General features: G+C 39.2%; 1 protein-coding gene across 1 annotated transcript in view; it reads right to left on the minus strand.

Annotated features, from left to right (window-relative positions):
* LOC105502338 (inactive heparanase-2) overlaps positions 1 to 26,830 on the minus strand; it is a 286,429-nt gene that overhangs the window by 156,457 nt on the left and 103,142 nt on the right. Inside the window, exons 5-6 of the mRNA XM_011928752.1 lie at positions 25,049 to 25,142; positions 4,462 to 4,568 (exon numbers count right to left, since the gene is read on the minus strand). Coding sequence (XP_011784142.1) covers positions 4,462 to 4,568; positions 25,049 to 25,142 — 201 coding nt within the window. The remainder of the gene's footprint in view (positions 1 to 4,461; positions 4,569 to 25,048; positions 25,143 to 26,830) is intronic.

Genomic DNA, 26,830 nt, shown 5'->3' on the forward strand with positions numbered 1-26,830 from the left:
AACTTGTACTCCAAACACCCATCACCATTCCTGGCACACCGTAGGTACTCAATACTCTGTTGACTTGAAATCTGTCTGGATAAAATTAGATTCTCGGAACTTTGAGAATCACTATTTAGCACACTGGGGAAAATTACGCATACTTATGATTTCCCAAATCTGAAACCATATGGAGCTCCAAACCCATGACTTGAAGAATTAAATTTTTTTCGTTGCTGGAATAAAGAGCATTGCTAATTTTTATATTGTGAATAAATATTATTCCTATATTCAAATATTTTTTACATCTACAATTATATTTTATTCTCATAAAAACTAACAAATATTTACTGACAATTAGAGTTACAAAAATGAAACAAAACAAAAAGCAAAGCAAAACACAAAAGTTTTAAATCAAAAAGGAAATCTGACTGTAATATAGTGGAATCATTTTTGTTGTTGTTCTTCAAATTAGAACATTGTGACCCAGGGAATTGAAATTACTTTTGGAACATAACATGGCTAAGCAAGCTACTTGCCTTCATAATTTTTATTAATTTGGTAATCCTATAAAATCAAGATATCAGCTTTAGCTTTTCCTTTAGCCACTGAGACATACTATGAAATGCCTTGTCAAAGGCTGTCCTGTGGTAGAACTATAACATGAATTGTGGGCTAATGCCTCCTAAGTAGTGTTCTTTCTATATTGAAATGGCACAAATACAATAGGGTCTATATCTAACAAGTATTTTAAAGGCAAATTGTCTTATTCAACTTTCCATCCCTATGCTTGTCAAATGAAGGAAGAAACAAAACAATGAAGAAACGCATAATCACATATGTGAGTCCCTCCATCTAGCAGCATCTTCATGTCAATACAGGGCTCTATCTTGGTGTTTGTATATGTGAAAGGATCCCATTTGTTTACTCATTCATTATTTATTCAATAACATTAGTCAATGCTAAATGCTAGGCACTGTTTTCAGAATTGAGAAGATATTAAAAATGCTTGTGTGACTACGTAAATACCTGTGTATACACATTTAAAGGAATCATATCAAATTTCTACTTTTGACCTCTACAGAGCTTAGCTTAGTGACCTAGAGTATATACTCAACAAATAAATTATCAATTCATAAACCTGATGTTTTCACTAGTGTATAGGAAGATATTTAAGAAATTAAGAATATGCATCCTCCCTGCAAATCTACATCCCCTATATGCACATGCAGGATCTGGAGCATTCAAAAATATCTAGAACCAGAACTACTGCTTTTGGAACATGACATGGCTAAGCAAGCTACTTGCCTTCGTAATTTTTATTAATTTGGTAATCCTATAAAATCAAGATAGCAACTTTAGCTTTTCCTTTAGTCACTGAGACATACTATGAAATACTTTGTCAAAGACTGTCCTGTGGTAGAACTATAAGCAGAACCCATGGCTTTCGGAATAGAATGGTTAATACAAAAGTTATCTTCATCTTCCTCCTATAACAACAAGCCCCCTCAGAAAGGGAAAGAAATGGTTTCCCCAGGCTCCTTTCTATTCTAAGCTAGAGACAGTTGATAAAATGACTGGTATATCTAACCAAAGTTGCTACCCTGCCATTATTTTCCACTCCACTAAAGGTGAATATCTACCATGTGCCAGACACTATTAGGTGCTTGAGACATAGCAGTATGCCAAGAGTATTTGTGGTCCACCAAAGAATCGCAAAGCCCTAGCTGGGAAACACTACTCTTGAACACTTGGTAGCAGAGAATCCCGATTTATGCATACATGCATGTGTATATGTCCTGGTGAACTCAGAGTTATGTGATATATTAACATTTCAAAAATGCTGGAAAAATGCCTTCTTTTCAATTTCTTGCTAGCCTTCTAGAGCTTCCTAGAATGCTTTACTGCTCCCCCACCCCTCCCACCCCCGACAGGAAGCAATTTATGCCCCTTGGAGAACTGAACTCAAAGGGTACATTGCTGGGTGCTGCCAGTGGAGTTGAGACCAAATGGGTGACAAAGAAGTAAGAGAAATCGGGAGCAGAATAAACTAGTTTTCATCTGATCTGTGTCAACTAAGCATTGGATATCGGAATTACAAACGGAATATAAACAACTATGTTCATCCGTGTTCTGCAAAGTGATTGTAGGAATCTATGGCTATTTGGCTGATGCTCATGAAAAGGCAGTTCTCTTTTTCAACTTCCTCCATGAAGGTCTGCAGTATTTCTCATTCCATAATCATTCCCTAAAGGGAAGAATGCTCACAAAACCACTCAGTACAACTGGGCTGCTTGCTGGGCCCTGTAGCAGCATCCTATAGTGACTGCTGAGCAAATGTCATTCCTCTGCTGATTCCAAGGGGGCCCCTGCAGCACTGATGCCCTGGCTTCTCATCTTTCAACGGGTCTCATATCAAGCCAGTGGAGAGTGGGAGTGTACTTTTGTGGGGTTTTTTTGGGGGGGTGGAGTGGAGGACAGAGTCTCACTCTGTTGCCCAGGCTGGAATGCAGTCTCAGCTCACTGCAACCTCTGCTTCCCAGATTCAAACGATACTCCTGGCTTAGCCTCCCAAGTAGCTGGGACTACAGGCATATGCCACAATGCCCGGCTAATTTTTGTATTTTTATTAAAGATGGGATTTCACTATATTGGCCAGGCTGGTCTCGAACTCCTGACCTCAAGTGATCTGTCCACCTTGGCCTCCCAAAGTTCTGGGATTACAGGCGTGAGCCACCATGCCTGGCTGGGAGTGTACTTTTGAAAAAAGATTCTTAATGACACTATATCAAAGGTGACTCACTCCACTTCATGCATTTGAACCATGCTTGCTACCAATGTCTGTGCTACACAATGTAAGATGCTGAGGACACAGAAATGGAAGACCCAAGGTATCACCATGAATTACACTGACTCGTTTTCTTTATCTACATTTGCCAGAACTCCATCTGTAAAGGCAATCCACTTGACTGGCCTGATTTGTCCTTCATTAATGTATAAAGAAGCTCCCTCTATACAGGGGAACTGAAGCTGCATAATTAGGAACAGCTGTTAGCAGCAAAACACACAGCTGAGGGCAAAGCTACAGTTCTTAGGAGGACATTGCTTAGTCAAAAATCCAAGGCCACAGGACTTTACTGGAGCAGGAACAAGTCACTTACTTAGTGGTCCTGAGGGGTTTGTCCCTGCCACATGACACTGGCAAGCTAATGAGAGGCCCTTATGCTTCTGGCTTAAGTCATTCTCCAGATGACTGTAGTAGCCTTCAAATTCATTTTCCCATTCCTTCCCAACTTTTGTGAATACCATTAACAAAGCCAAAGTCAGAAAAAACACAAGTCAGATTCTCCAGATTTTCTCTCTCTCTCTCTTTCTCTGTCTTTCTCCTTCATAATCTTCAATGGCTTACTGTGAATATAGAACAAGGCCTCACTTCCTCTACTGGGTTTTCAAAACCTTCTGTAATTTGGTGGTAAACCCTTTCCTGAATCTCAGTCCTCATTGCACCCTCGCAGATAACAAGGCTTTAGTCACATTAGCCATTCTCTGCTCCTCTGTGCCTTTGCTCATAATGTTTCTTGGGCTTAGAAGGCTCCCTCTGCCATCACCATGACTCCCACCTACAGAAATTAGAGTAATCCTACTATGCGGCACTCATGCCACTTTTTCCATGAAGTCCTTCCTGATACTCCCAGTCACAGAAATTCTTTATTCCTTTGCATGTCTGTCATTTTTCTTTTGCAGACAGACCATGTGAGGCAGAAAGGCAGGTGGTCTACTGCAGTGGTAAAGGGGCTGCACTCTGGAGCAAACTGTCTGGGTTTGAGTCCAAGCTGTGCCACTAACTAAATGAGTGATCTTGGATAAGTTACTTCACCTCTTTCAGTTTTCTCATCCATAAATGGGATAATAACAGCATCTATTTCACTAAATTGTTATTAAAAGCAGTAGCATCGATGTCATTGGTTGTTAAATTATGAAATACAAATAAAGCACTTCAGACAGTGGTAAGCACCGTATTGTTAAAGGTATGATTACTATGGCACTTACCTCCTACAGCTTTACAATGTAGTTATCTCCTATCCCAGTTCCACCAATCATATTTTTTTCTGGAGGGAAAAAACCATGCCTTATTGCTACCTATCTCCCAAGACTATAGTGAAAATTGGCTTAGAAAATGTATGTTGTTTACACTGTGTTTTGAACTTTAGACAATCAATAAAGCTGTTATTACTATAATTATTACTGTTACTAATATTACTTACTGTAATCTTTGTTCTGATGCCTGTGCCTGACATTTTAATATCTAGAGATGGCGTTGATCATTGTTGAATGGTTTAAGACATACACAAATGAATGAAATGAACTTTCAACGGGAAGCATGCCTCACCCCTAGGATGGGCAGAATAATCAGCAATACCAGAGATTCACTGTCCTTCCCTCCTGAAAGCCCCTGGGGGTGAGATTTCAAGTGTTACTCACAAGAATCCTGCAGCATAGGAATCTGATAGATTGTTTGTGCCTCCAGCTGAGGTGGTCACCACACCTTCAAGCCAAATCTTCTTTCCTGGAGTGTATGTATTAACCACCTGTTTACACAACAAAAGCAGAAGGGGATCATGAGGTTTTAAAAAGGATTCCCACATGAGAAGAAACATGCATTCCCTTAAGGAAGTTGATCTGATTTCCTGTTTTCAGGGGGTCATGATTTGTGCTTTTTTATGATGATGCACCCAGTTCAGTGAGTTGGCACAAACCAAATGCATTAACATTGACACGTGCTACTTAAAGAAATTATCATTTTTCCCTAAGTAAACCCAACTGACAATGTGACAGAACAAGTGCATACTCTAGGATGTAAACTGACTGCAGTACTTTCCACTAAAAAATATAAATCAAATTGTGTTTCCATATTACCAAGCATTGAGAAACAATGCTTTTCAGTCTCTCTTATAGCACACCTATGACACATGCACTACCTAAAAGCCACGAATGCATCACAAGCATCAAAAGTCAAAAATCACAAGAAGGTAGAGAGAATGTTCGCAGGAGACGTATTTTATAATTACTAGTGCAGGTAGGTTGTAATTACATTTTGAAAATAACTGCAGTAAGGGTAAAAAGAAAAGTCACTGACCCACAAATGACACATCCACACAGGGAATAACTGCATGCCTTCCAAGCAGAAGCAAAACTTCTTGTCGAAAAGTAGCACGCTGAAGATTTGAAATGGCCCAGCCTCTGACCCACAAGGTGAAGACTGACCAAACTATTCAGATCAGGGTGAAGATGCTCTGGATTGCAATCTGGTGGCACTTAGGAGTAAGATTGTATGCTGGGTAGCCCCTGAAAGCAGAGCCTGAGTCAAAGGCTTGTCTACAGGTAGTTCACTCAAGAAATAATACCAAGGAGCAGGAATGAGGGACTGTGGGACTGAAATAGGGACGAAGGGAAAACTAAGACAAGGATGCATTTTCAAATTGACAGCCAGTGCTGGCAACTACTCAGTCTCACAGGGATCTTGGTAAGAGCCTTACAGACTGTGTCTCAGAACTGACCCCCAAGGGGGTACAAGAGAAAGCATGAGTAGCCTTGTGACCATTAACCCCTTGCTCCTCTATCCCTATTTCAAGTGCAGGCTTGAGTGCTGAGTAGATTCTCTGAGTGTTCCTTCCTCACCTCTGCCTCAGAGAAGGAAATAAGAAGTAAAGTACTACCTAGTACACCGACACCTAGCTGGCTGCAGCCTGCATGCTGGCCCAGCCCTGATCTCTACAATGATGGCTAGAGTAGGAGGTGGGACTGGGAGGATGCCAGCTATGCACTAAAGAGGCTGGACAAAGAAAATAGTGTATTTAGGTCCTATGGCCCCCCAACTACTCTCCTAGACATACACACCAAAGCAATTCTTCCTCAGGTCTCTAAAGAATAAGAATGAGAATTCTTTCTATGTCACTGTAGCAGATGTCCATTGCTAGAGGAATGGAAAAATAAAATGTGGATATATACTATACAATATTATGCAGCAGTTAAAACAATAAAGTCAATGTAAATCCAACACCATGAATAGTCTTTAAAGGTTTAGTGGTAAATTAAAAAAAAAAAACAAACACCAAATGAGATTTATGGCACAATATTACTTATAAAATTGCTCATTCGCACCCAATAACACTAAATACCCTATAATGACACATGCCTCTTAAGAACATATATCAAACACATAAGGAAAGCATATATAAGAGAGAGGTGAAAATTAAAACAAAAACAAGACCTTTCATGAACTGATGATAGTAGTTTGCTGTTAGGTTAGGAGTATTATGTTAATTTAATTCTCTGCACCTGAGGGCTGTCAAAAAGAAAAAAATATACGTGGCCAAACCCATGGGTACATAGACATCAATAATCAATCATATTCCTCTTTTCATTTCTAGTGAGGTACAGCTCCCTGCCCTCTCTTCCCACATTTGCTAGACAATGTGCATTATTTGGAACGTATTTTGGGTTGGCAAAGTTACTGACCTTTTTCAGAAACAAAGTTGTAAGAAAATTACACAAATTTGAGATTAAAGTGAGTATTATGATCATAAATGGAAGAGAAATCCTGAGAATTAACGTTGGTGACCAATAGCACGTTGGTAAAGATTAAATAAAAATGTACCCTTATACACAAAAAAAGAAGTCATTTGAGGATACCACCAGGTAGTCCTCTCACTCCTTTCAATACTGTTCAGCCTGCCCAACTCAAGGGAAGCAGGGAATTGTAGGAATAAGAAAGGAAGAAAAATGCCTTAAATAATCAAAAGACACATCCATATGGCCAGATTAAAGAACTACATCTATGATTTCCCTTAAAATATGGTGCTAAAAAAATCTGTGTACATGATAAACTATCTACTTCCTTTATGAGTAACCAGAGCAGAGTAATATACTTGTGTTTTTCTTTTTTTGTCTTTGGCTTGGAGGATATTTAATGTTTAATTTTGTGCTCAAAGATATTAAAGGCAGTTAGAGAAAGGAGCTTTGGTTAAACAAAACAAAAAGGTAAATACTATAACATAAATGAACCTTGAAAACATTAAGCTAAGTGAAAGAAGCCAGACACAGAAGGCCACATATGATATGGTTCTATTTATATGAAATGTTCAGAATAAGCAAATTCTTAGAGACAGTAAGTAGACTAATGGTTTCCTAGGGTTGAAGAAGAAGAGGAAGTTTAAGATGGGAGGGGGAAAGGAGAGTGATTGCTAATCAGTATGAGGTTTCTTTTGGAGGTGATGAACATGTTCTAAAATTAGACTGTGGAGATGATTTCAAAATTCTGTGAATATATTAAAAACCACTGAATTTCATACTTTCAAAGGGTGAATTTTATGCTATGTGAATTATATCTCAGTAAATAAATATATGTAAAAGAACACATTAACAAAAGGAGAGTTATGGTCTCAGTAGGCAAATAACCATAATGTGGAAACAAGAATGTACCTTGGAAATTCTGGGTTATGCTACATGCTACTTGTGACACTTGTAGTAGTTATTATCTTGGACTTCAATTTCTTCATTCACATTTAAAGTCATGAATTTGTGGTATATGAACTCTAAGTTTCTTTTAAATATAAATGTTAAAATGTGTTAGTATTTTATAATGCTAATGTAGATTCCCTTGGTTATCACTCAAAGGTCAAGAGTATCTTTGATTCTGAAAGTTAAAACAACAAGTATGGGAAATGAAAAAAGTCAAACACAGCTCAGAGCTGGTCATCTCAGAAACAAAGATCTGGGCTGGAGGAAAACACTGAGAAAGGTAGAAAAACCCACAGGAGTAAATGAAATTGCCTAGGGAGAATATATAAACATGAGACTAGAAAGGGCTGAGGATATCCCATCAAAAACATTAATGCATTATCAAGGGCATTAACTAATTCATTCAACAAATATTTACTGAGCACCTACTATATGCCAAGCAGAGTTCTAGGGGTGGATCTACAGCAATGAAGCATAACAAGTCTTTGTTCTTGTTGTCTTACATTTTAGTCAAGGGAAGGAGAATAATAATAAACAAGCAAACAAATAAAAGAAATTTAGATAATAATAAGGGATGGAAGAAAACAAAACAGAGTAACACGCTAGAGAGCAATTTGACAGGAGGGTAAGGTCAGTACTTTAGATAGTGGTCAGAGGAGGCTCATGTGGAAGGTGGTATCTGAGCCGAGAACTGAGTGAAGCCATTAAGGAGCCAGCCCCTTAATGGATCTAGAAGAACAGCACAGTAAAAGGACCTCAGGTGGAAACAGGTCTACTGTGTTTAGAACCAAAGGAGACTATCTGGAGTGTAGTAAGGAAGGGAGTGAAAGATTTAAAAATGAGGTCAGAGAAGAAAGGAGTATTTTTATTCTGAGTGTGATGGAAAGCTATTGGAGGGATTTAACGAAGAAAGTGATTGGATCTGACTTATGTAAAGATCCCTGCAGCTGCTATGAGATCATATATATATATATAATGAAACTATACCATGATACAGTTATTTGTATATCATTTTAATTGTAAAATGATATACAAATTAGTTTATCATTTTATAACCACTTTGAGCTTCAATTTCCTATGTAAGCTGGAATAATACCTGATAGGATAGTGTTAAGAAACTTTCCTTGTCAAAGGCCAAAGACACATATACTAGGCCAGTCACAGGAAGATCCTGAGAGCTAGTGAAAAGGAGCACAGACCTAGCAGACACACATTTATGTGGGTCTGTCTATGGTGATGCATGAATTCAGAGGAACTAGTGCCAATTATTCTTACGGTTTGGTGGTAGGATTCTGAACTACCGTTTTTGACCCACGTAAGAAATTCAGGAAATTTCCTAGAAACTTTGAACCATTAGCTCTTTGAAGACAGGGAATACTCTTATTCACTTTTGTATTTACTTCCTATCAGAATGCCTGGCACAGAGTAAGTGTTTCACAGGAGATTGTGTGTAACACAAAGAAGTTAATGCAATTCCACACCTGCCCTCGCACAAGCTCACAGTAAACTGCCACTCCTTAAAGAAGTCATATGACCTGATAAAGGGCGACTAAACTGATCAAAGAATTGGAAGCAATATGCTGATTGCAAAAACAATCTTAGAGATCAGGAAAAACAAAGGCATACAATGAAAACCTATTACAACATGAAAGATCTAGATAAGAGCAACATGCTTATTTGCCAAATCTCAGGATATCAAGCCTCTCCTTGATCTGAGAGGGAAAAGGAAAATTCTGCTTTGCTTAGCAGGTAATTTATGTATGGAATCCAATAACCTCAGAAGTGTTAAAGGTCAATTACCATACAAGGTGATTTGGATACCAGAGGATTTTATGTGTTATCAAGCTCGTTATAATATTCTGATATTAAGAAAGGAAAGAATCATGTATTTCCACATTTATCACTTGAGGACGTTTGCTATAAGTACAATAAGTCTTCACTTAAAGTTATCAATAGGTCCTTGGAAACGGCAACTTCAAGCGAAAGAACGTATAATATAACCAATTTTGCTATAGGCTAAATGATACTAACAAGAATTAAGTTCCTATGACATATTTCTGGTCACAAAAACATCACCAAGTTTCTAAATAAAGACCCCAAAACTTTTAATACTAATCACTGAAATAAGTGTGATCTATATATACATTTAAAAAAGATGAATAGGCCGGGGTGTGATGGCTCACACCTGTAATCCCACCACTTTGGGAGGCTGAGGCGGGCGGATCACGAGGTCAAGAGATCGAGACCAGCCTGTCTAACACAGTGAAACCCCGTCTCTACTAAAAATACAAAAACAAAATTAGCCGGGCGTGGTGGTGGGCACCTGTAGTCTCAGCTACTTGGGAGCCTGCGGCAGGAGAATGGTGTGAACCTGGGAGGTGGAGCTTGCAGTGAGCTGAGATTGCACCACCCACCACACTCCAGTCTGGGTGACAGAGCGAGATGCTGTCTCAAAAAAAAAAAAAGAAAAGGAAAAAGATGAATAAAAACTAGAAAATTATTTACCCAATTTTTGGGGAATCAGTGAGTGGTGGTAGTCATGGAGGTGGGTGGGGGGTTAAATCAAGGAATTTGTTTGCAAAGCAAAAAGCAGCACCTCCTACCACAAGGAATTTCAAAAACATCACAAATATGACAGACTTGCTGTGTGCTTTACTGCCACATCGTTTATTGTGCATTTGTATAATTATTGTAGACTTCACAAATTTTTATTTTACAATAATTTTTATTCATTCATTCATTTATTTTCCAATGTGCTTATACCAGTTCAGGGTTGAGAGTAGCCAGAGCCTATCTCGGAGGCTCAGGGTACAAGGTGAGTACCAGCCATGGACGGGTCACCATTCCATTGCAAGACCACTCATACCCACACCCATACTCACTTGGACAGGGACCATTTAGACACCCAGGAAACCTAATGCAATCTACATATTTGCAGGAGTATCTGGAGAAAACCAAACAGACAGTGGCCCCAGCTGGGAATTGATTTTTTTTCCCATCAGTATTATAATAAAATGATGTTAAATGAAATGAAATTATTCAAGAACCTACTGTACTTAGTTGGATGGTGGCATGCCAAACTCAGAGGGGTGATTTGTATGAGATGATTATTTTTCAAAAGGAATTCAAACTCTAGATCCTTTAAGTGAGGACTTGATTCCAGTAAACAGTGGGATTTATAAAATTCTGTGTCCACAGGACCCTTCAAGGACATAGACTCTGTGTAAATAAAAGTTACGCCTCTAGCCCTACTACTTGGGAGGCCGAGGTGGAAGGATCACTTGAAGCCAGGAGTTTGAGACCAGTCTGGGCAACATAGCTAAATTCCTCGTCTCAAAAAAAGAAAAAAAAAAAAATTAGCCAATCATGGTGGCTTGTGCCTGCAGTCCCAGCTACTCAGGAGGCTGAGGCAGGAGGCAGTGAGTTATGTTCATACCACTGCACTCCAGCCTGCATGAGAGTCTCTTAAAAAATAAAAAATAAAAATGTTAATCAGAATTTTCTTCTGACTTGCGGGGAGATTTGAAAGGAAACAATTGAAAATTGAGGAGCAGTTAGGGGCATGGACTCCGGAGATGGATTGCCTTCGTTTGAATTCTGGTTCTATTATTTACTTACTGCATGATTTTGAGTGAGTTACATTACCTCTCTGTGTTTCAATTTCCTCAACTGTAAAATCACAATAACATCTGCCTTAGAGGATTTTATGATATTTAAATTATATAATATTTGTGAAGCAGTTGAAGTAGTGTCTGGCATATAGTAAGCACTTAGAGGTGTAGACCAGAATGTTACCTAGACCACTCTCCTTGTCCAAGGCACATGAGCTTGCGTTTGAATGAATAACATTAGAGTTGGTTGTTTTTCCTTCAGACATAACACTTGTGGTGATAGGTAATAGCCCAGATGTATGCTAAGCAGCAAGAAAGGCCAGTTTAGAATTCAAAATGCACATGGATAATTCACACAAACATAATTATCATTCGGAGTAGTTCATTTCTCCATTCTCAGCACAGGGGTAGTTCCAGGCAAGCCACATGAATGAAAAACACACAGTGAGGGACAACTTTGATACAAAAACTAAACTAGTTACGTGAAATGTTGTTTGGGGAAATAGTCCTAGAAATTTTTAATGTTAAAGGTTCTAGGAGTAGTCAGTACAAACCAACAAATATTTTCTGAGTATTTACAGTTTGGGGCATGGCGGGAGGCTTATGACCTCTGTAACTTTCATGAGCAGAGAAGAGCATGATGGTGACATGTCATGGAGGTACAGACACTGAGGCTGGGTGCTGGTTGGGTCTGGAAAGGAAATCAGTGTGGGCAGAAGAGGAGAGAAAAAAATTAGGAGAAACAGATGGAACCAGCTGCAAAATTCCCTTAGAAAGTAAAACTCTAAGAAACTGAGGGCTATAGTTCAACACTGTGGTTTTTTGTAGTAAACATGATTCTCCCTGTGCTAGCAGAGAGAAAATTGGAGTACTTTGGAAAGAAAAAGGGTACAGTTGCTGGTGAGAAATGATGTGCCAATGAAGGCTATTTTAAGGGATAACACTGTCTGGGGAGAAAGAAGTAAAAATGCTGAAATTACTGAAGGTAAAGGGAGCTGAGTGGTTGGCTGCCTTTCAGCAGTTCTTCTGTTCCCAAATAGACTTCAATCCTTGGGTCCATGTGGTCAAGGGGGCTTTCAGGTACCCAGAAAACTGCTCAGTAAAGGGCCAGTGGCTGCTCTGAATCCTTGGCCCTGCCAGAGGCAGAGTTGTATAAAGGGAAACCCTTCTAGCTCCATTTCTTCATATTTCAGGGCTGGGGACTATGAGTACGATTTCACATGGACATGCTGAGGGAGGAACAGGGAGACAGAAAGAGAGGGGAGACTAGAGAAAACAGCCTGGATTGTTTTTAGTTTATTTTCCCTACCATTTTGAATTTAAAAAAAAAGAATAAAAAAAATGGTAAAAATAAGAAAACAACAATGTATGTAGCACATTTGCAAATCTGGGCTTCCTTTTCCTGTGTTTCCTTGATATCCTGCCTCTAAAACTGTGATCTAAGTCCTTTAAAAAGACTCTTGAGAGCCTGGCTTCAACCGCTGGCTGTGTAAGAAATGGTAGCTTGCAGCAGCAGACATGTTGTTTATGGTTATCCAAACCCAACACCTTCCTTAATGAGAAAGGAAGCAATAAAACAGGAATAGTGGACAGGCCAGCTGGGCTAATCAGCCCTGGCAGGAGGCCCACCCTCCAAATGAAGCTGGAGCCCATTAATTCTAGCATCTCATCTAGTTGGAAATCAACCTTCCCCAGAATTTCAGGAAGAACAGTAGCTCTTTAAGTAACCCAAACTGGTCCTCTACAGAGTTGGTTACAAAGAGCTGAATAGCTACAGGAAGCTTCTTAAACCTTACCTGCTCACAGAGCTCTTCTTAGGGACATCCTTGCCTCTTGGCAGTCTTTGTTCCTTATAAGTGGTCAAGGCAAGAGCTCTGTGCCTTTCCTATGTTTCTTTCCATCCTTCTTTCATGTTTTTTGACTCTCCAGTTACCTGCTACATTAGGGCAGAAGATATTGACTCTGTCCTCTTCTTCCTCACTGCCCCTCCCTGAGTTCTGGATCTTGTCATTTGTTCCTTGGTCATCCTGCCTCTAATCTTTTCCTCTTCTAGTCCATCCTTCACACTGCTGCTATTTGTTAACTTGACAAATCCCTCTCCAGCCTTCAGTGGTTCCCTATTGCCAGCAGCGGTACTCAATTATTTGTACTCAGAGAGGTCTGTTTGATCAGCTGGGAGATGTGCTATAAGCAACTTGTTTCAAATACTATTGAAAATAGTGATTTGGGAATAATTTACTTCAAAATAAAAAGAGTGGATTCAAAGTTGTCATAATATTTCACCCAAATTCTGAAATGTTTCCTTAACTGGGAAAAAAAAGCTAAGGAGCTAGTAATTGCGTGCAACCCATAGTCTATTTTATCCATTTGTCCATGCGAGTATTTTAGACATGATAAAATAAAGTTGAGAACCACTGAACCACAGGACAAGATGCTAACTGCTTTATTTAACTTGTTATCTTAGACTTTCACAACCACCCCTTAGCTACCACTTCCCCCATTCCTCCCCTGTGGGAGGAAGACCTATGGTTCACTATAAAGAAAGGACTCCTACTTTTCAACTACACGAAGTAACAGTTTTTTACTGATTACCTTTCCCCTACACACTGCTCATCCACATTGTCTGACTTTTTTTCAAGCCTATTTCAAATGTTATTTCCTCTGTGAAACTTTCCTCAAACCCTCAGAAAGTTAATTATTCTCTCCCCTGGGTTCCAAAGTTCTTTGAACCTACCTCTGACCTTGACCTTATTATACTGAATTGTAATTTTCTATTTTTTTTCCTTTTTGCATGCCCTATAGAATGCTTGACAATTACTTTGCTTATAAAATACTCATAAATAAATGAGAGAGATAATATTTCGCTGATGAGAAAGCTAAGTTTCAGAGAAGATACCTCAGTATCACAAGGGCAAACACCAAATCCTCACAGTTCCAGTTTAGGGCTCTGTTCACTTTCTAATTGAATTTCCTGTTTGAGGAGACCCACAACTTCTGGTTGGCTAAACTGCCTCTATATTTAACATGTCCTTCTTAGGTTAGACAAGCTGGGCTATTCTGAGCTCAGTCATTCCAGTATCTCATCACATTCCTCTTGATGTATTTCTTCTGTCTAATGTACTTCCTGTCAGTTTCATTAATCTTTCTCTGTATAATTTCTTTTTATCATCTCTGTGTTCTGGAGTGCCATCTTTGCCCATTTTCTTTCGGTATCAGATCAATTTTTAATTTGCGGCTTCTGTTTCTGTGACATTTTAGGATTTAAAATTTGCATTCTCTGCACTTGTTATCTCAAACCACAGAAAAACAGTTGAATGTAATTGCAACAAAACATAAAATTAAACTAAGAACATACACAAAAAGACAAAGTCACTGGGGAGGCAAGGACATTATGATCATATGCAAGAAAATGGGAAATAAAAGTTTCACAGAGTCCCAAAGCAACGACGACGTTCAAGGATAAGTGCTAGTAGAGAGACTGGAAAGTAGCCACTTGCACATAAATTACTCTTTCTTTCTTTCCCAGTCCTTTTCTGTGACTAACCAACCCCTACCCACTTACAAGTCATAGGCTCCAATAGCCTCACTGGTAATTTTACTCTTGCTTAGGAAAAACCCTATAGTCCTCCCACTTACATGTTGAAACACTGCGTGGTCATCCTAAGTTGCCCCTTCCTCCTGATGAAGCTTTTTGCCCCAAACAGTAAGTTGCTCCCAGGGCCATTCCCCCAAATGTCCATGGGTAGCACATACCTTCTTCACATTGTCATTGCCTTGCATATTGCAGGACCTTACTAAACACTGACCAAGAGCCTGTGCATATGAAACATATGAATGGAATCCAGTAGATGAATGCAAATAACACTAAAAAGTCTTGTCCTCTTCCACTATCACTTGCCTAATATCATGATAACCAACTTCATTCATTCATTCAACTCTCTCTTCATACATCCATTCAATTCATTCAACCCTCACTTCCAGGACACTCACCCTAGCTTATTAATTGATGGTGGGGTCATATTGATGTTCTTTCACCAAGAACATTCATTCAGTATTCTCCTTTGAAAGGCTTCCTAATCCTGGGTGGTTAGGAATATAAATATTACATCGGTTATAAAATAAATAGTTGATAAGTGTGGGTGATACTGAATAGTGTAAATGGATAAGAGTGCAGGTTCTAGAGTCAGATAAGCCTCAGTTTGAATTCAAATTTTACTACTTAAAAACTTGAGCACATCACTGGTTTATTTAATAGATTAATAATATATAGTGCACTCAATAAACAGCATTTATAACCCAAAAGGTAATATAATTATTACATTTCTGTAAGTTAATGATGTATTTTTCACAATTCAATGCTTTTGAAATCAGGATATTATTCAAAATCAGTATTAAATGAAACTTGCCTGCTGTTTACCCTCTCCCTTCCCAGTTGTTATTACATTAATGGTGAATTTTCTAATATTTGTTGTAAGATTCAAGGAAATATTTGTATCTAAGAATCAAGGAAATTAAGGTTCATGGAATGACAATGACTAAAACTTTGGTGTTCTTTGACAGTAAACATACCCTTCAGGTCAGACTCCCCAACTATAATATTGTTCATGTCTTGTATATGAAGGCAAAGAGTCAAAATTTCCCTTAGGTCCTATTCTCCCATTTGCAGATGCACAGCCAAGTGGGGTCACAGAGGCTAATTTACCAAGAAGTTCATGGAGCTTAAATTTCCAGCTCCCTGCTTTCACAGGCATCTAACAATATCCTAAGAAGGGCCCTGCTAATGTGTTCATATGGTCAAATATTTACATAATTTGCAGATTTCCTTGTTTTATTTTCCTTATAAAGGTCCCCATTGTATAAATGTCAGGCCCCATAAAACTCAGAATCACTCATTGATGTTATCCCGAGGTATTAATGTGGTACAGTTTGTATTTGGGGTTCCGTGCCTTCTGAGTACAGGTGACCCTTAAATGACATGGGTTTGAACTGCGAGAGTTCACTTATACATTAATTTATTTCAATGAAAATTACATTGGGTGCACCTGCCTCTCTTTTCTGCCCTTCCATCTCCTCCACCTCTTCTGCCTCTGCCATTCCTGAGACAGCAAGACCAATGCTTCTTCTTTCTCCTACTCCTCAGCCTACTCAATGTAAACACAAACAGGATAAAGACCTTTATGATGATGATGATCTGCTTCCACTTAATAAATAGTAAATATATTTTCTCTTTCTTATAATTTTATTTTCTTTCTTTTTATTCCTTTTTTCTTTTCTTTTTCTTTTTTTTTGGAAACAGGGTCTTGTTTTGTTGCTCAGGTTGGAGTGCAGTGGCAGGATCCCAGCTCACTGCAGCCTCAACCTCCCTGGGCTCAAGCAATCCTCCCACCTCAGCCTCCCAAGCAGCTGGCATCACAGGCATGTGATACCATGCCCAGCTAATTTTTGTTTTCATGTGTGTGTGTAGATACAGGGTTTTGACATGTTACCCAGGTTGGTCTCAAACTCCTGGTTCAAATGATCCACCTGCTTTGGACTCCCAAAGTGCTGAGATTACAGGTATGAGCTGCCATGCCCAGCCCATGATTTTCTTAATAATGTTTTCTTTCTTTTAGCTTACTTTATTATAAAAATACAGTAGATAATACAGATAACAGACAAAATATGTTTATCAGTTAGACTTATGTTATATTATCAGTAAGTTTTCTGCTATCAGTAAGGCTTCTGGTCAACAGCAAGCTATTAGCAGTTAAGTTTTGGGAGAGTCAAAAGCTATAAATGAATTTTTGACTATGCAAGAAGGTCAGCGCCCCTAACCCTCATGTTATTCAAGGACCAATTGTATTTCCTTGGCCTGTGTTTCTCTTCCCCTCCATCAAAACCTGCTCTTGGGAAAGGATCTTCTATTTGCCTTTAAAGCCTTAGTGTGAATTTAAGCCAGTGTGGTCTACCTCTTCCCAGATTTTTTACATTCTTCATCATCATCCTAATGTAGAATGAAAGATTGTTCACTCAAATGAAATGTCTGAAACAGATTGAAATATTATTTGGGGCCACAAAAAGACTTTTCCATCATTCCTAAACATATACACTGAAGATACTTTCCTACTATGTCTATACGTAGGCATAGCTCATAGGGCTGTCTAAACTGATTTCCATCTATTCAACATTATCACAAAGTTAGCAGCAGATAAGGTTCTTCTGCAGTGTAAACAGTGGAGACAGCACATATAAATGTGAATGAGATAAGACATTACTTCTTTTGTACTTCAGGTGCTTTATTCTGCTCATTCACCTGCCCCTCGCTTTGTGCATCCTTCCCTCCAACATGCATTGAGCACCTGCTAAGTGACGGGCACTGGGACATTGAAATAAGCGTTAATATTGCCGAACGAATGAGGGAATTAATGAATGAATCAAGCAAACACTGATTTTTGTGGTGATACTACAGTTCTGTCCCTAGTTTTCATTTTCCAATTTTCTTCATTAGAGAAGACTAATATTATCATTGTCCTCATGTTTCCTCTAATTGTGCCTCTAGTTATTCTATGGTCCTCAAGAATAAATGGGTTTTTGTTTGTTTGTTTTGCTCTTTTCTTCTTATTTACTAAGAGGCTCAAATAAGCAGGTAAACTGGAAAGCTGGTTAAAAGCAAGGGTTTCTTTTAAAATCTATTAATTATTTCAAAGAAATTACATGTCCTTCTCCCTTACTTCCATGGTGCTGCAACTACAATACATTGGAAGAAGTGGCATAATGTCACTGCATTTATTGAGACTTCAAAGGAGTTGATCTTTATTAAACATAAACAATCATAAGCAATGATAACAAATGAAGGATTATGCTCATATGACGAATCATACAATCCATTCCTTTATCCATACACGTCTACCACCAGTGGTCCTCTGATCATACACTAAGAAGAACTGTATAAATTAGAGAGAGTCTAACTTTTAGGAGTTAGCCTCAATGTCATTTTCTCTGAGAGGACTTCCCTGATTTCCTTTCCTTCACAAACTAAGGTGGGTACTTCCCACCATGGACTCCTATAGCATCCTGTAATAGGAATAATAACATCTTATTACTGTTGCTTGCTTAATTATCAGTTTTCCCCACTGGACCATAAAGTCTATGAAGAAAAGCATCACGTCAGTCTTGCTCACCATTTTATTCTCAGGGACCTGGAAAATTCTAAGAATGTTACAAATAGTCAATAAATGAAGGAAGGAAGGGAAGAAAGAAGGAAATGAAGGCAGTTAGAATGACTACTATAAAGAAGACAGTAAGAAATGCTGTGAGGTATGCAGAAAAGAGAACTCTTATACCTGTTGGTGGGAATGTAAATCAGGACATCCATTATGGAAAACAGTATGGAAGTTCCTCAAAAAGCCAGAAATATAACTACTTGTATGATCCAGTAATCCCAGTACAGGGTATGTATCCAAAAGAAAGTAAGTATGCTGAAGAGATATCTACACTCTCATGTTCACTGCAGTACTATTCACAATAGTCAAGTTATGAAATCAACCTAAGTGTCCATCAGCAGATGAATGGAGCCAGGTGTGGTGGCTTAGGTATGTAATCCCTGCACTTTGGGTGGCTGGGGCAGGAGAGTCACTTGAGACCAGAAGTTTGAGGCCGCCATGGTCAACACAGCAAGACTCTGTCTCTACAAAAAAATGAAAAAATTAGCCAGGTGTGGTAGCGCGGGCCTGTAGTTTCAACTACTTGGGAGGCTAAAGCAGGAGGAGCGCTTGAGCCCAGGAATTCAAGGCTGCAGTGAGCTATAATTGCACCACTGTACTCCAGCCTGGGCAAAAGAACAAGACCCCATCTCAAGAAAAAAAAGAACGGATAAAGAAAATGTGGCATATATATATGCAGAATACTATAGAGCCATAAAAAAAGAATGAGATCTTGTCATTTGAGGCAACATGAATGAGCCTGGAGGACACTGGGTTAGGTGAAATAAGTAGGGCATAGAAAGATAAATACCACATATGTTCTTGCTCATATGTGGAAGCTAGGAAATTTGATTGCATAAAAGTAGAGAGTAACACTGTTGTTACTAAAGGCTAGGAAGGGTGGGGAGTGGAGATAGAAGAGGCTGGTTAACAAATCCAAAATTACAGCCAGATAAAATGAATACATTCCAGTGTATGATAGCACTGTAGGGTGATTATAATTAACATAATTTATTGTACATTTTCTAATGGTTAGAAGATTTCGAATGTTCCCAACACAAATAAATGATAAATGTTTGAAGTGATAAATTTGTGAATTATCCTGATTTTTTTTTTTTTTTTTTGAGACAGATCTCGCTCTGTTGCCCAGGCTGGAGTGCAATGGCGCGGTCTCGGCTCACTGCAACCTCTGCCTCCTGGGTTCAAGGGATTCTCCTGCCTCAGTCTCCTGCGTAGCTGGGATTACATGTGCCTGCCACCATGCCTGGCTGATTTTTGTATTTTTAGTAGAGATGGGGTTTCGCCATGTTGGCCAGACTGGTCTCAAACTCCTGACCTCAGGTGATCTGCCTGCTTGGCCTCCCACAGTGCTGGGATTACAGGCGTGAGCCACCGTGCCCGGCCAAGTTATCCTGGTTTGATCATTACACATTGTATACATGTATTGCAATATCACTCTGTATCCCGTAAGTATGTATAATTATTATATGTCAATTAAAAATAATTTTAGGAAAAAGGAAGGGAGGAAGGAAGAAATTTTTCAAATATTGGGAGAGCCAATTGTTGAGTTTATTTAGTATTCAAAATGCAATAATATGGACAGTACTTTTGGAAACACTTCCTTTATGACTGGGATTTCACCAACTCCTTTCTGTGCTTATTGAATTACTGAAAATAATATCAAAAAGTGTTATTTCCTCTTCTGATTCCTCTAGGAGATGAAGACACAAATCACAGAGTCCACATGACTTCAGCCAAAGTGGTTCTTCTTGGTTCTTAAGTCATTGTTTTGGAGTCAGCCCAGCTATCCAGACTATACCATCTGCACTGTGTCCTAAACTTTCTCACTTTCCCATCTGACTCTTCCCTGTATTTTTAGATTATCAACTCTTTCCTTTGACTCATCTCCCAATGTACACATGATCATCATCATTCTAATGAAAGGGAAAGAGTGTGTGGATCATCCAAAGGGGTGAGTTGTCCACACATTGCTCAAATGTGTCTCTATTTGGCTTTCAGATGCATCATGTAGATTTTCATATAACCAGATAATTCACCCACTATTCAGAAAACTGAGAATTCTTCTCTAAGTGGCAGTCAAAATTTGCAAACCACAGCTGTTTTTAGCAATTGAGTCATTGTCTTTCAGGTGCCAAAAATATCACCTATCATATTCCCCAGAGTTCAAAAAAAGAGGAAAGAGGAGAAAAAGCAAAGAACAAGTTGAGGATAAAGGTAATGTAAAGCTTCTCTAGTCACAGAAATTATTAAAAATAGCTATAATAACTATAACAACAATAATAATAGCAATAAGAGCTAGCATTCAATAACAATGAACAAAACAGGGCTTTCTCACATGACTTTCCTAATCTACCTAAGAGGGAGGGAGAATAGTATCCTTAGTATCTTCATTTTACAAAGAGACAAAATCAGAGAAATCAAGTAAGTGACTGGCCCAAAGCCACACAGCTATACTTAAGCCAGGCCATCAGACTTCAAATCCTGGGCCTAATACCCTATTCAAACAGCCTTACCAGTGATTTATCAAGCCACTCCCACATGGCACCATTTTGGTGAAAAATCTGCCCTTTTTCTACCACTGTGGGCCTAATGGGGCCCTTAGGACTTCAATTCTACAAAGAGAGAAGAAACAAAGTACACTTCCAGCTTTGGGGTGAAGGTTCCAGGTATATAGACAATAAAATCTTACTTGGAAGGCCAGGCATGGTGGCTCACACTTATAATCCCAGCACTTTGGGAGGCCAAGGCGGGTGGATTGCCTGAGCTCAAGAGTTCAAGACAAGCCTGGGCAACATGGTGAAACCCTTGTCTCTACCAAAAACACAAAAATTAGCCAGTCGTGGTGGCATGTGCCTGTGGTCCCGGCTACCAGGGAAGCTGAGGTGGAAGGATTGCTTGGCCTGGGAGGCTGAGGTTCAGTGAGCTGAGATCCTGCCACTGCACTCCAACCTGGGTGACAAAGTGAGACCCATCTCAAAAAAAAAAAAAAAAAAAAGACCGGGTGCAGTGGCTCATGCCTGTAATCCCAGCACTTTGGGAGGCCGAGGCGGGCAGATCACGAGGTCAGGAGATCGAAACCATCCTGGCTAACATGGTGAAACCCCGTCTCTACTGAAAATACAAAAAAATTAGCTGGGTGTGGTGGCAGGCACCTATAGTCCCAGCTACTCAGGAGGCTAAGGCAGGAGAATGGTGTGAACACAGGAGGTGGAGCTTGCAGTGACCTGAGATCGCGCTACTGCACTCCAGCCTGGGCGACAGAGCAAGACTCTGTCTAAAGAAAAAAAAAAAAAAAAAAAAAAAATTAAAAAAACATGAAACCTAACTTGGCCCATCTCTGAAATAATTTGAGGAACTTGCAAGAAAGTCATTTGGCTAGTGCACCCTAGTTTGTACTTTGGACCCTAATTCCCAAGAACCCTCCTCCCCACCCACCAAGGACTTCAGGAACAGTCAAAGCAACATTTCAGCAATCAAAGTTTGGGGATCCTGGTCTAGTCTCCTAGCTCTCATGTCCCCAGGGAAGGCCAGTGCTTAGTACACCTTGGGTTGTGGAGAGAGACTCTCCTCTTGGAGGCCCTAACAACTGGGTCCAGACTGCTTTAGCCAATGAGAAGTCTATCTAGTGGTTCAAATCTCAGGGAATCCATGATCCAGCAACACCTCTAGCATATACTCACTTAAGGCAATATCTGGCAAGAGCTTTGTAAAAGAGAATCGGGGGAAAAAATCAGGGAAATGACTTAAAGCCTACTAAATGAAACAGGGAGGATGAAAGTGTGGAAGATCATATTTTCCAAAAATGACTGCAAAAACATTTCTGGTCTTATATGCTTTTCTAGATCTAGAAGATCATATTTTCCAAAAATGACTGCAAAAACATTTCTGGTCTTATATGCTTTTCTAGAGTATTGCCACTCCCCCATCGAAAGGAGGAGCTTATTTCTTTTCGCCTTGAAGCTTGGTGGGTCTTGGGGACTACTTCAATGAATAGGATATGGCTAATGTGATGCCATGTGACGTCTGAGGTTAGGTTAGGAAAAGTGATACAGCATCCCCTGTCAGAGATGGGAGTGAACAAGTCTTCTGATGGTCCCAGATACTAACCTTTCAGTAATCCCAGCCTTTAGGTCTTTTAGCTCAGGCTTCAGACATCATGGAGCAGAGACAAACCATTCCCTCTGTACTCTTTGAGATTTCCTGACCCATACAATCCTTTGGCTTAATAAACGGCTGTTTTATGCTACTAAGTTTTGGGGTAATTTGTTGCACAGCACGAGATAATCAGAATAGGAACCCTGGCTTGAGGGGACCCTGGGCATGTTCTCTTTGCAACTGCCAAAAGGTAAGTCCAGACCCTGCTGCGAAGCCTAGCCCTCCCCTGCCAGGTGCTTTCTGCATATAGTCATCTCTCAGGGGTTCCACTGTTCCTCCCTGTGACAGCACTTACCCTTACCCTTCTAAATCCATTAGGCTTATTTCTAAAGATCTGAATACCAATTGTGCACAGGGTTTTAGCTCTTTTCCTGAAGTTTATTGGGCCCAGATAAATCAGGAGATAAGTTATTTCAGTTTTCAAACTGGTTCACATGGTCAAGGCATATACAGTGGGGGAGGGTAACGGGAAGTGGGGATAAAGAAAAGAACCTAACTTCCAACATCTTTGTCTTAGTTCTGACCTACAGCCACTTGTACTTAAATAATAACATGAGTGCAGTTAGAACCTTCACTCTCAGTGCCTTGATAGAACTGAATCATTTTACTTCCAACAACAACCCTCTGATCAAACTCAAAACTGGAAAAGCCAAAACTATAGGAATTTGACTATCTTGTACACTATTGTAATATAAACACTTAGAACAGTGTCTAGATGTAGTAAGCATCAATAAACATTTATTGAATGAAGTAATAAACAAATGAATTAATGACAGAAAATTCTTCCCTCCTTCTTGAGGGCAATATGTAATATCAGATTAGCATAATATGCTTAGAAAACTACAGTATTCAATAGGTTAACATTCTATTACATTAGGTAATATGTTTTCAATCTGCTGAAAGTAAGTGTTAAAACTTACTTTACCTTGAGGGCAGAGACCATGTCTTATACCAGTTTGTATCCCCAGCATCTGACACTTTGCCTTAGGTACTCGCTAAATGCTCAGTGAATATTTTTCACTAAATGAATATCAAACAGGGACTGGTAGAAATATTTCAAATGATTTAGTTCTCCTAGGCTTTGCCTAGTGAAAGGCAGTGACAGATAAGGGTGCTGGTCAATGCACCTGATCCCTGGAGGGATCAGATTGGGATGTAGTAGTTCAGAAGTTCTGAGGCTTCTCAGCCTATCGAACTCGAGAACAAGAGAATTCCAGATGCTGTTTATAATCTGAGTATGACATTGGGATGAATACAAAAAAGGTGAAGCCTTCCACTTCAGCTCTGAAAACTGATGTTCTTTGATTTCTTCAAATAGGATTTCCTTTCAGAGCTATAAATGAGCTATTAATTTGTCTGTTTATTAATTCATCTTGTATTTATTGAGAGCCTACTTATTACAAATTTTTTCCAAAGATTTGTTTAATTCACTCAAGAAATAGCAAACTATTCAAAGGGTCCCCATTCCCTGGAGAAGAACCTTAACCGAGCAACCAAAGATAATAATATATTGTAGGCCATGACAATTGTAGATGTAAGATCCTCACAATTTAGAATTAACTAATCCAGTATTTCAAAATGTGATCCATAATTGGCATTATGGAAAATCACTTGACAGATTATTAAAAATAGAGACCTCTGGGAGCCACTCCAGCCATATTAAATCAGAACCTCAGGAGTGAACTTAGAAACTTTAGTGAGCACCACTGGTGATTCTGATTGTCCTCAGGTCTGAGAATCACTGACCAAAGGTGTGCTGACAGCACCTACATGCAATTGCTTAATATAATATAGCTTTCCTCTCAACTTTACAAAATTAAGATCTTACTTGGCTAATTCTAAGACACCTAGGAACAGTGTAAATATGGCTTAGAATTGCCAATGCCCCAGACTGGAATTTCACTGAATGAATATAATCATTTTCTCCCTTAAGTAACCTAAAATAAACCCCTCCAAAAAAGAAAATATCAGGTAAATCTATTCTTCCCTTACGAAACTCACAGTTTAGAAGCAATTAAAATAGAGATGCTTTAGGTCAGGCACAGTGGCTTACACCTGTAATCCCAGCACTTTGGGCAGCTGAGGTGGGTGGATCACTTGAGGTCAGGAATTCAAGACCAGCTTGGCCAGCATGGTGAAACCACGTCTCTACTAAAAATATAAAAATTGGCTGGGTGTGGCAGCTTGTGCCTGTAATCCCAGCTACTTGGGAGGCTGAGGCAGGTAAATTGCTTGAACCCACGAGGCAGAAGTTGCAGTGAGCTGAGATCATGCCGCGGCACTCCAGCCTGGGCAACAGAGCAAGACTCCATTTCAAAAAAAAAAAAAAAATTAATTAAAAACAATAGAGATGCTTTAAACCTTGATATGGCACACACAGACCCTTTTCAATTTGAAGAACAACAAATAACAGGCAACAATTGTGATGGGGGGCTTGTGACCATGCCCATCTGGACTGTACTATTTTCCTATTTTTCTACCCTGGTTCCCACAGTGCTGAGGCCCAGCTGAGACTTTGTGTCTTTTTCCTTGCCTTACCCCTAGACTTGCTCCTTTTCTTCCCAGGATACTTTTACTCACTTTCTGGATTTTCCTAATCTGGTCAGACAGTGTGTCTAACAGGCGAGTTTTCAGGAAGTCCATCACCTTGACCACCCGGCCATCAATGTAGCAACTGGAATGAAAATAAAATAAGAATCAGATAAAATCTCAAGCAAAGGACTATAAATACATTTTTCTAGCTGGAGGTCTCTGTTGCCTGAGGAAACAAACCAGGGTTCCACCTGGACTCTCACATTCTAAAAGGTTTTGACCCTGGGTACTTTTCAAACAAATAATAACCTTTTTATCTTCTCCATTTCCACCGCTATTTGTGGGCTAATACTGTTATTTTTTTCAGCTTTTGTCACATGAAACCCCAATGCGTACTTGACGGAATTGATGGAAATTCCATAATACAAATTGGGTAATGAGGAAAAACTTACTTTTTTTTCCCTTGGGGAAGTAATTTAACACTCATCCCACGCCCATCGCTAATCCCACCTTAAAGTAATAAAGGTATGTGAGAGATTTGAAATAATACTCAATCATTTTAATAAGTTTTTTCATACCTTTAAATAAGAAAATAAATACAAAAGCAAAAATCTGACTTAGTGTAGTGAGTGAGTCTCCAGCTCATTCCTGTGGGCGAACACTCTGTAGTCAACCTGCTACCAAAATATGCCGTGGTTGCCTACTACCCCCAGAATGAATGAACAAAGGAATGAATGATGTACAAAGGTGGAAGAGCCCTCTCCTAAAATAGTAACAACTTGATATTCATTGGTTTTTGTTTTGGTTTGGTTTTTCTTAGCTTAAATGAAACATTAAGTTGTGTTGACACTATGTTGTAAATATTTGACCAAAACAGGCCCATCCAGCTTTGTGGAGATATCCTTTGTGAGACTCTTTTCTGAAGACTAAGCTAAGGCTGACCCAGGGTTAGGTGACCTTCGTTACCTCAGACCTTCCCTTACCCCCATCTTGGCAAAGTTCTGAATTCCATCAATTTCTAAATGCTTGTGATTCCTAGGTGCCTTTTCCAATCCACTAAGCTATCCTTGGTTGCTGGCTAATGATAAATTATTTCATTTTTAAGAAGCAGCCACCCATCACTACATATTATAGAACTATGTGAAAATTATTTTCAATGTTAACTCGCTATACCAACATGTGATGTATTGGAATGGTTAATTTTTAAATGTTTGTTTTATTGTAAGGCAGGTGCTTTCATTGAGGTAAGGGTGGTGATCTACCCACTCAGCCTTCCTTTTGGCCTCACTTACCACTTCACAACATTTCCACAGAATCCAGTGCTTAAACCATTGGAATGTTGGAGCAAATTTGGGTTTTAGCCAGAAATATCTGAGTTCAAATTCCAGATCTGATATTTACTAACTATATGATCTTGGGTAAGTTACGTAGCCTCTATGGGCCTCAGTTTTTTTATTCTTAAATGGGGGATAATATATCTTCTCCTCAGGCTTAATTGAGAATTAATGAGATAACAAACGTAAAGTTCCTGGCATACAGTAGGGACTGAACAACTTTTAGTTCTTTCTAATTGTCAGCTCACAAAGATGGGATTATAAACAATAGGAGACTGATAAATTAAGTTATGTGTAAATATAGAATACTATGACAGTGGAATTTCTGTGCCGGGGGTACATGTAATTGAAAATTTTTGATGGTTACTTATATCAGGAAATAAAATAATAACATGTCCGTTGCCTCATCCCTTGTATAGATGCCAGACTCAGATCCAATAAACATTTATTATGTGCAATATATAGTGCTGGACATATCCATGTCCATTATCCTATC

Source organism: Colobus angolensis, unplaced genomic scaffold (assembly GCF_000951035.1).
Source record: "Colobus angolensis palliatus isolate OR3802 unplaced genomic scaffold, Cang.pa_1.0 Scaffold794, whole genome shotgun sequence".
Classification (NCBI taxonomy): Eukaryota; Metazoa; Chordata; class Mammalia; order Primates; family Cercopithecidae; genus Colobus; species Colobus angolensis.